The sequence below is a fragment of the Vanacampus margaritifer genome, chromosome 19, assembly GCF_051991255.1.
Source record: "Vanacampus margaritifer isolate UIUO_Vmar chromosome 19, RoL_Vmar_1.0, whole genome shotgun sequence".
Classification (NCBI taxonomy): domain Eukaryota; kingdom Metazoa; phylum Chordata; class Actinopteri; order Syngnathiformes; family Syngnathidae; genus Vanacampus; species Vanacampus margaritifer.
In genome coordinates, this window is record NC_135450.1 from 1148162 (window position 1) to 1157500 (window position 9339).

General features: G+C 37.9%; 1 protein-coding gene across 4 annotated transcripts in view; it reads right to left on the bottom strand.

The window, feature by feature from the left end:
• The window catches only part of mdn1 (midasin AAA ATPase 1), a 260821-nt gene that overhangs the window by 182955 nt on the left and 68527 nt on the right, over positions 1-9339 (bottom strand). For all 4 annotated transcript variants that reach the window (XR_013289379.1, XM_077552191.1, XM_077552190.1 and 1 more), the window contains exons 18-23: positions 8697-8841; positions 5630-5726; positions 5453-5566; positions 2339-2483; positions 2072-2179; positions 1196-1347 (exon numbers count right to left, since the gene is read on the bottom strand). Coding sequence is in view for 3 of the 4 variants with exons in the window: in XM_077552191.1 (XP_077408317.1) it covers positions 1196-1347; positions 2072-2179; positions 2339-2483; positions 5453-5566; positions 5630-5726; positions 8697-8841 (761 nt within the window). In the remaining variant the exon portion in view is untranslated. The remainder of the gene's footprint in view (positions 1-1195; positions 1348-2071; positions 2180-2338; positions 2484-5452; positions 5567-5629; positions 5727-8696; positions 8842-9339) is intronic.

A 9339-nucleotide genomic window follows, 5' to 3' on the forward strand; every position in this document is an offset into this window, starting at 1 on the left:
TGATATAAAAAAATATGCCAAAATGATGCTGGATATGCATGCGCAACACCTCAACCATTGCCTATTAAAGGCCAGAACAAGGACGCAAGCTACTATCTGTGGCATATGAAAATTTGCTTTGCAAACAACCGCTCCTGTTTGGTAGGCCGATTTCATGCTCCTTCCTGGTTGGCTGCTTCCTCAAGCCACTAAGTCAAGCTACTATCATTAGCATACGCAAATTTCACTGTGCAAACGCCTGCTCCAGATTGGTAGACTGTTTGCGCAGATTTGTTAGGAGTTTGAGTCCTGTGTCTTTTCTGCATATAGAAATTCGACTGCGCGAATGCCCGGTCCTGATTGGTGGGCTGTTTTCACGCACGTTTCTGGTTGGCTGCTTCGCGAGCGTCAGTTTTGAATGTTGTTTACAATCAGCAACGAAAATTTTCAGATTCAAAATCTGTCTGCGAGTTACTCGAAACTACGGTCGCTCGTAAGTTACCGGTTGGAGAAGAATGTTTTAAAGTGTCTTTTTTTATTTGACATTTATTAAGTTTTTGAATTTGGGCACACACACAAAAAGGGCCTTTTTCCACATAAACAGCGTGTGGACCGCAACTGCTACTCTATGTAGCCAACAATAACATACGTGGTTTTCAGTTTTAGAAACAAGGTTTTGTAACCCAAAACAAAGTATTTACCACAGAGAAACAAAAGAAAAGCAAGCACTCACTCACATTCTGCAGTGGACTCTAGGTGCGTTCAATGACCATATACATCGAAAAAGCTCAGATGACCGATTATTGTTTTTTCGGTTTTGTTCCAGATGTTTGAAGTTTAAATACCTGTTTACAAGGAACCTCTTTGACAAATCTCCACTCATTTAAACTTCAAACATTTTGAACACAGCGTTTTGAATGCTACAGGTGAAATAGTTTTCCAGATACTGCTGTTTAAATATGGCTTTTCAGAGTATGATTACAAAAACAGTCTAAACTACTCTACATATTCAATGATTTTTCATGAGAAATTAATTGATGATAAAGACCTAATAATTTGGATTTTGCATATTAGTTAACAAATGTGTCTTTTTACTAGAATTTTTATAGGACATAGCCAGATTAGAGGGATTTGATGAAATGACACTGAATGAGTTTTTCTTCGCTGCTTGTCTCCTGGAAAAAGTGAAGCACTGTTACAGATGCACTGTGCCTACCCTGCAGATACCACTCTAGCAAGGTCCCGTAGGTTGAGTTTGACTGAGGGTGTGAGAATGTAGCTGGGATCCTGCGTTGGCTCCAAGTCTCCCTGAGACACCCAGTAGCCTTCAATCGCCACACATGGTTTGCCTAAGGGAGTCAGAATGGGCTGAAAGAAATAAAAATAGTGAATAAGTGTGTATAAAAAGTAAATATAATAAAAACATGAATCAATTTAAGTCAGTGTTATTTTACTTAACAAAAAACTAATGAAAAAACAAACTAAAATTCAAAAAAAAACTATTTCATTAACGAAATAGAATAAAAACGAAAATGCTTTAAAAAAAACTGAAACTACATTTTTGGTTTACAAAACTAACTATAATTACAGCGAAAATACCTTTCGCTTTAGTATTTGGTAACATTATTAATTTAATGCATGCCTTTGGGGATAATTTTAAATGTGATTTTAAGTATATTTATTTCGATATTAACCGGAATAAGGATGTTTGAAAGTGTGTCACAGAAGTGACGTCATCTAGGAGCAGCCTTACAATACCGGCTATCTTAAGATCAACAATCAATCGGCTTGCCTGCTTTTTCATTTAACTCAGCCGAAATGCAACGCTAGGTAGGAAATGTGTTACTTTTTTTAATTTTACCATGGTGTTTATTAAATATTGCGCACAAGTAATACACAATTTTTTTTTAAGGAAAACTAATACTAACTAAAACTAAGCATTTTTATAAATAACAAAAACTAATAAAAAATAACAGAACCACACTGAAAACTAATTAAAACTAAATTAAAAAAAACAAACAAAATGAAATAAAAAATAACTAAAATAAAAATTATTACAATGAAGGTGCAGAACAACTCTCAGAATTCTTACTTGTTTAAGACACTTGGTCTTTCCTTTCAGAATGTGCTGACAAACCAGTTTCTGGACCACAGGATGGGACATCCTGTCTAGCTGAGTTAAAAAGCTGAGGCAAAAACCCTGCAAACATGAAGTGGACTATTATCGCCAAGTACATTGTAGTGGTAGAGCTGCTTAACACAAAAGTAAGTAAAAGCATAGACATCCTGCAACACAAAGTGAACAATTAACTAGTGTTTGAATTGCATTGGTGAATTAATGTTCTCTCTGACTTCTTACCTCATAAAGTGAGCGCTGTACACTGCATGGGTTTGCTGCCACATACTTTAGCGCCCTACATAGTGTGCGCAGGCTATAGTGGGGTCTTCGACCTGTCCCATCCACAAGGTGTGAAGTGGCCTCCTGTCTTACTGCCAGGTAAAAGCTATACATACATTTAGAAGTGCATGAATATAATGAACATATGGTTATATTTAGCAAAATAAAAAAGGTCTGATTAAAATCGACTTTTATTATTTAATAGTTTGCATTTCACACATAGCACAAGCTACAAGTGCGGTAAAAATCAATGTTTTACTGTTATCAGATTAATGCCTAGCTCAGACTACATGACTTTTTTTTGTCTTTCACAACAGTCACGCTTGTCAGATTACCCGATAAAATCTCTGGGTATCGTGGACCGGACATTTAGTCACACTACAAGTCTAAAACCGACAAGACCCCACCCGATCGCATGATGTGATGCCAAGAGCACCGCGTCTGCACTGGTTGCCCCTGTCTAACCCAGTCCTCTGCTCTAACACCAACTACCTTCATATCCTCTTTAACTACATTCATTAACCTCCTCTTTGGTCTTCTTCTAGACCTCCTGCCTGGCATTTGGAAACTCAGCATCCTTCTTCCAATATACTCACTAGCTCCTGTGGACATGACCAAACCATCTCAGTCTGGTCTCTCTGACGTTATCTCCAAAGCCTCTAACATGTCCCTCTGATGTACTCATTCCTGATTCTATCCATCCTGGTCACTCTCCAAAGAGAACCTCAGCATCTTCATCTCTGCCACCTACTGCTCTGCTCCTGTCTTTTCCTCAGTGGCACTGTCTCCAGACCAAACAACATCGCTGGTCTCACCACAGTTTTATAAACATTTCCTTTCATTTTAGCTGAAGCTCTTCTTTCACACATCACACCTGACACGTTTCTCCCCCCTTTCCAGCCAGGCTGCATAAGTTTCTTCACTTCTTTTCCACACTCCATTGCTCTGGACTGTTGACCATAAATACTTAAACTCCTCCACCTTCTTGGTCTCAGAATTCTCTCTGTAACCTCACTCTTGCACTTGGGTCCTTCCCATTCACACACATACTCCGTCTTGCTACGGCTAGCCTTCATTCCCCTCCTTTCCAGGGCAAACCTCCACACATCTAGCTATTCTATTATTTTATCAAAAACTGACATATTAGGCGTATACTGTATTGTGTTTGTCTGTTTGAGTACATCATTTTGTATACTGCTTCAATATTTATCCCAATTTGAATTGTTTTAGTTTTGTAGGCTGACCAAGGCATAAGGTTATGTTGTCAAATATTCAATTTTGTATTGACAAATTATATTAACACATTCAAAACCAAAAACGTATAAATGCATTTTTTTAATATCTTGTCCAAAAAACAAATTTATACTGTAACTTTTTTTAATGTTGTTTTATGCTAGAGCATACAGAAGGTTTTGATGCACCTTCTGACCTGAATAGGTTACTTAAAGCAATGGTAGTTATTACAAAAAACAGCCAGCAGGTGACAGCAGAGTATAAAAGATCAGCCAGGGCCATGTTGCAACAAGCTCTTCCCCAGTGTTTGTGAATAATGATGAAACTTAGCTATATATATTCTAATGCTAATTGCTGTAAAACGAAAACAGATACAAATATACTTTTTTTCCCAATTAAAGAAGACACTTTAATCTTTCTTTTGGTATGTTCCATGTTTTTATAGCAATAGAACAATATTCTGTGGGCCTTGCAAAATCATCCAAAATCCAGTAAAACAGCTGGGAGTGAATGAGTTCAAATATTCCACAGGCTAAACAACCCACAGTAGCCCCAGCTTGCATCACACTGAAAGCAGAATGCATCTTCTATTCTACTCAGATCGCAGCAAAGCACGAACCACATCAGGCCCATCTACAGTCTCTGAGTGGTGCTTCAATTTTGATTTACACAGTACAAGTATTGGCAGTACAAGTGACTCGCAAGTTGTTGTTCTTGATCCTTACAGACTACCAAACTGTCTAGCGAGTATTTTTCAAAAGTGCAAATGGCAACAACACCAACAGTAGTCCCTATGATAGCCACATTCTAATTTCCGAAGGATGGATGAGGGACATTTGCCTAAATTAATATAAATACATAATAAAAATGTAAAAACACATGGGAGGAGCTTGATGTTGTGTCTGATAAACCATTTCTACAATTTTTAGTATGAGAATATGCTTGTTTCATAAAAGTTTAATTTATTTTAAGGCTTTTGTAACAGGGGTGTTAATTATGCAATTATAGAGGGCACTGTATGCAAAGATTGACAGTCGGTGGAAATTAAATGATTTATAAGATTATAATTGTGCTTTAACATTTTTAATTCCTAATTATAACAACATATACCATATCTACCAAAATAGCAGCCTGTGAAACCAATTAACAACTTCACATAAACACATTAAATTGATAAACAAACATCGAATGACCACTGTAATTGTTTTGTGTGTGGGAGGCAGATCTTGTAACGATGGCGAAGAAGACTATCATTGCTTACTGTACTTTCTCCCCAATAAACCGAGTGTGCCAACGGTGACAAATGATAAGTTTGACTCCTTTTGTGAGAAACTGCTTGCGGTAAAACAACTGAAAATTCTGTTTTCGGGTAATTGCCTGTGCGAGTTCAAATTCCAGTTGAGATCCACATGTGGGAAACACAAAATTTGCTAATAATACCAACACTCTTGGTCAAAACATTAACTTTACATTTTTAGTAACTAATTGTCAAAACTTGCGCAATATATTGTGAATTTAAAACATTGCAGGTTCTGAATTTGTTAAAGTATTTATCAGTAATACAGTGAAAATGCGAGAACATTTGAATGTTTACTTTTAAATGTTCTGCTTGCACCCCTAAAATATTAAGTTAGTGGTGAATGGACTTGTCGATAAAGTGGCTCTGCATCTACAACATACAATGTTTTCCTTTGGGATCATTATCTACCAAATCTAACCAATATAGAACTTTTAAAAACACAAAAAACTTTTGGCTATAAATAAAGTTTGATTTTTTTTTGTTTCCTCAAACTATGCATAATACACACGTCACTCTTACTCTTAAATAAACCTTGTTTTTACCTTATGATTCCATCGATTACGCTCCTGTGAGGATTCAGGCTTTTGAGGTAGACTGAAACCAAGATCCGCAGGTCTCCCTCATTATCCAGCTCTTCTACATACAACTCTGTAAACCTGTAGAGATGAAATGTTACAATTTGTATTGTTCTTCTTTATGATACCTCGACACCATCTTACCTGTTCCTAAGACCAAGAGGCAAGTTTCTTTTACCCACATCAGTAGCTGGGTTCATGCAGGCAAATAGTCTGAAGTCTGGGTGTCTAACGAGGGCAGCTAGAGCAAAACCGATAAAACAAGCAGAATTAAATAAAAGGCCACACTGACATGTTTTAAATTCCAAATTTAACTGTAATAATATTCACTTCATTGATAGTCTTATAGCAAGTAAAATTAATACAACCATGCTAAAAGTTAAATTCAGTTTAATAGCCAATTCTTGATTCATGATAATGTGCATGTTCAAAGTGTAAAAAACAAGTCTAAATGTTTTACACCTGACAACACCGAAAATGTTTCTTTAATTTTATTTGTAATGTATATTGATGTTGAGCAGTAGTACCATTAAAAGCGACTGTAGTTGTCGTAACTTTTTCAGGTGTAACACTTATTAAAATTTCTATGTGCAGCCAAGGCTGTCTGGTTTGGTGACCTCACAATGACATTTGCGCTTTCTGCAAATGATGTGGTTCTGTTGGTTTAATCAAACCGTGATCTTTAACTCTCACTAGAGTGGTTCACAGTTGAGTGTGAAAAGGGTATGATAAGAAAATGGCAGACTCCGCTCTTTTCTGCCAGCAACATATCAAGTGCAATTCGGTGCAATTCGTGTAGGTCACGAATGAGATGCTGCCAGAGATGCCCCGGATGGAAGAGCTCAAGTATCTCAGAGACTTGTTCACAAGTGATCGAAAATGGAAGTAAGAGATAGACAGTGCCAGTGATGCATAAGCCTGTCACGATGATTACAACATCAACGATAGCATAATCGTGATAGTTTCCGGGAAAATATATTGTCCTAAAAAAATAAATAAATAAAAAAGTATAATGACAGGCCTTGACTCTGTATTGGCTTGTCATAGTGAATTTACCGGTCAATCTACATTTCTACCCACACCTATGGTCACTGTACTTCTCTCTAGTGGAGAAAGTGGTGTTTGCGCCTTTGTATGTTTTTTGACCCTCGATAGCTACCGTAGTGCATTGTACACCAAGCAATGCTCCTACACGGCTACAGAGTGTTGAAGCCTATAGTGTTTAATTTTGGCTCCAGAAATATCTGTCTCTAAGTATATCATTTTCAGGAGTGTTGACTTGCACTAAGTTATTGAATCGGATGTTTAAATAGTTTAAGTTCTAATGTGACATAAGTTACTAGGCGCTAGTTAGTATAGCATTTCCATGGTAGTGCCCATGTAAACTAGCATTATGCTAACGGCTCAAAACGATCCCGGTTTTTGTACGGTTTGCAGCTAATTTTAGTAAATGATGCAAATTTATATTATTTTAAATAAGAAGCCTTTAGCTATCTGTACAGCTAGTCCCTAAAGACTAGTGAAGACAGAATAGTCACCAGCTGTGGATTGTGACTAAAAGAACAACATTGCTTATACGCTGTAAGTGAACGAAACGATAGCTGCCGTCATTCACTTGAATGGGAGTTTGCTGACATAATGGGCAAGAAAAAGGCTGTCTTCTATCCCAATTACAGTCATTTCTGGACTACAAGGCGCACCTGACTATAAGCTGCGCTAGATAAATTTGGGGAATATTCAAGTTTGTTACACACATGAAGTCACACCCGACTGCAGGTGTTTTAATGTTACCGCACTGGGTTCCCACTACTTTATTTTCCATAATTAGGGCGCAAATTGTCTCGCTCTCATTCTGTCTCTCCTACTGTATTTGGGCTCACTGTTTTGCTCTGCCTGATGCTCTTGCGCTTTGTTTATAGTGCTTCCCCTTGAGTTCTGATGGATAAGCTGCACCTTTGTATTAGCCGCAGGGTTGAATGCAAGTGAAAAAAGTAGCGGCTTGTAGTCCAGAAATTACTGTGCTGCACCAATTCTAATCAGAATAAAATTCTCAGCACGTCAGGTTTCACGTCATTCCGCGTGGGGGTGGGACAGTAAAGGGTGGCCGCTCCTAATGTGGGCTAAAGCGTGCTTAACACACAACATGTAGCTGCCTTGGCACAGTAAAAGTAAACTGGATATTTACCATCCAGGTTAGGGACCGTCCACATATTACATTTCCAGAGTGAACAATGTCAATGATGACTTGACTGGTAATTTGAGCCTCTGTAACAAGCAACAAGCAGACAGTCCCCAACTTCAACTCGCTATAAAGTTAAAGTTCAAGTACCACTGATTGTCACACCCACCCAAGTGGGGCGAAATTCTTTCTCTGCATTTGACCCATCTCCTGAGGGAGCGGTGAGCAGCAGCAGGAGCCGGGCTCGGGAATCATTTGGTGATCTAACCCCCCCCCAATTCCAACCCTTAAAGGGAGGCCAGCTGAATGAGTAGGCCAGTTTCATCCCAGCTTTCGGCTGGACACAAATATTTGGAGAGTCCTTCGTGGCTTTACTACTTTTGAGGAAGTGCTTCTTTGCTGTAGGGCAGAGGTGGGCATCGAAGGCCGGAGTCCTGCAGGTTTTGCATGTTGCCCTTCTCCAACACAGCTGATATATAATCAGCTCATCAGCAAGCTCTGCATGACCCTGATAACGATCCTGTTGATTGGAATCAGCTTGTGTTATAAGTGAGAAACCTCCAAAATCTGCAGGACTCCGGCCCTCAAGGACCGAGATTGCCCACCTCTGCTATAGGGTGTAATTCCACCAGTGATGTCCACCCTGGGACACAATAATTCCTCGTGAGTCTCTTTGTTGTCATTCATGCCATGACATTCAATGTGTATTTTACGCATGCGATAAGTCACGATCATGTGGCTGTCCAAAATGGCCGGTACTGTACTTAAAAAAATATATAATAATATTCATAAAAAGTGCTATAAAATCGTAATCGCTCAACATAAATTGACAAAAAAAATTAGGGAAGAGTTGAAATTAACCATTTCACAGAATAGCTGGTTAGTTTTTAATAAGTCTTTTATTTCAACAAATATTAGTAACCATAAAAAAAAGTTTATGACTAAGAACAAGAATAAGAATTATAAGAAGAATAACAAGAACAACATGCAGAATTACCACGTCAAGTATCGCCTCAAAAAAAAAAAACTTACCTAAATCTCCACGGTCCATCAGAACTAGGGATCCAGCACTGCTCTCCAGCAGTCCACTCAAACACTCTAGGGTCTCTGCTGCTGCTAGATTTATCTCATCTAGTAAGATCCAGTAGCCCTTCTTCACTGCCTTGGCTAATGTTCCCTTATATATTAAAAGCAAAAAACAAAGTTTGAAACTGCTCGAAACAAAAATACATTTTGATGACAATTTTATGTTTCATTACAATTTATTGTCTGTAAACATTTATGTATTTATTTGTTACCTATGAGCAGTTTGGGCATTCAATGTTTGACTTATAGGGGCACCTCAAGACTGTGTAGAAACAATACAATAATAATAATAATAATTGAGAAAGGAGTTTCACGCATTTATACACATATATTCAAAGTTATCAATTGTAATGTTCACACTGCATACATATATGCTCGATATTATGCATTGTAACATCTTTTTTCCAGAGTACCACCTAAAGCACATTATTTTCCAAGCTCCAGTCCATGTCATAGGACCGAACCGACCGCAACTGAGAACCAAGGACGAAGGTTGATTGGGATGTGGTTAAAGTAAACATGTTTTTCTCAGTTTAATACAGTTTCAGATGTTCTCTGTAGTCTATGTATTGATTATGATGTTGTAATA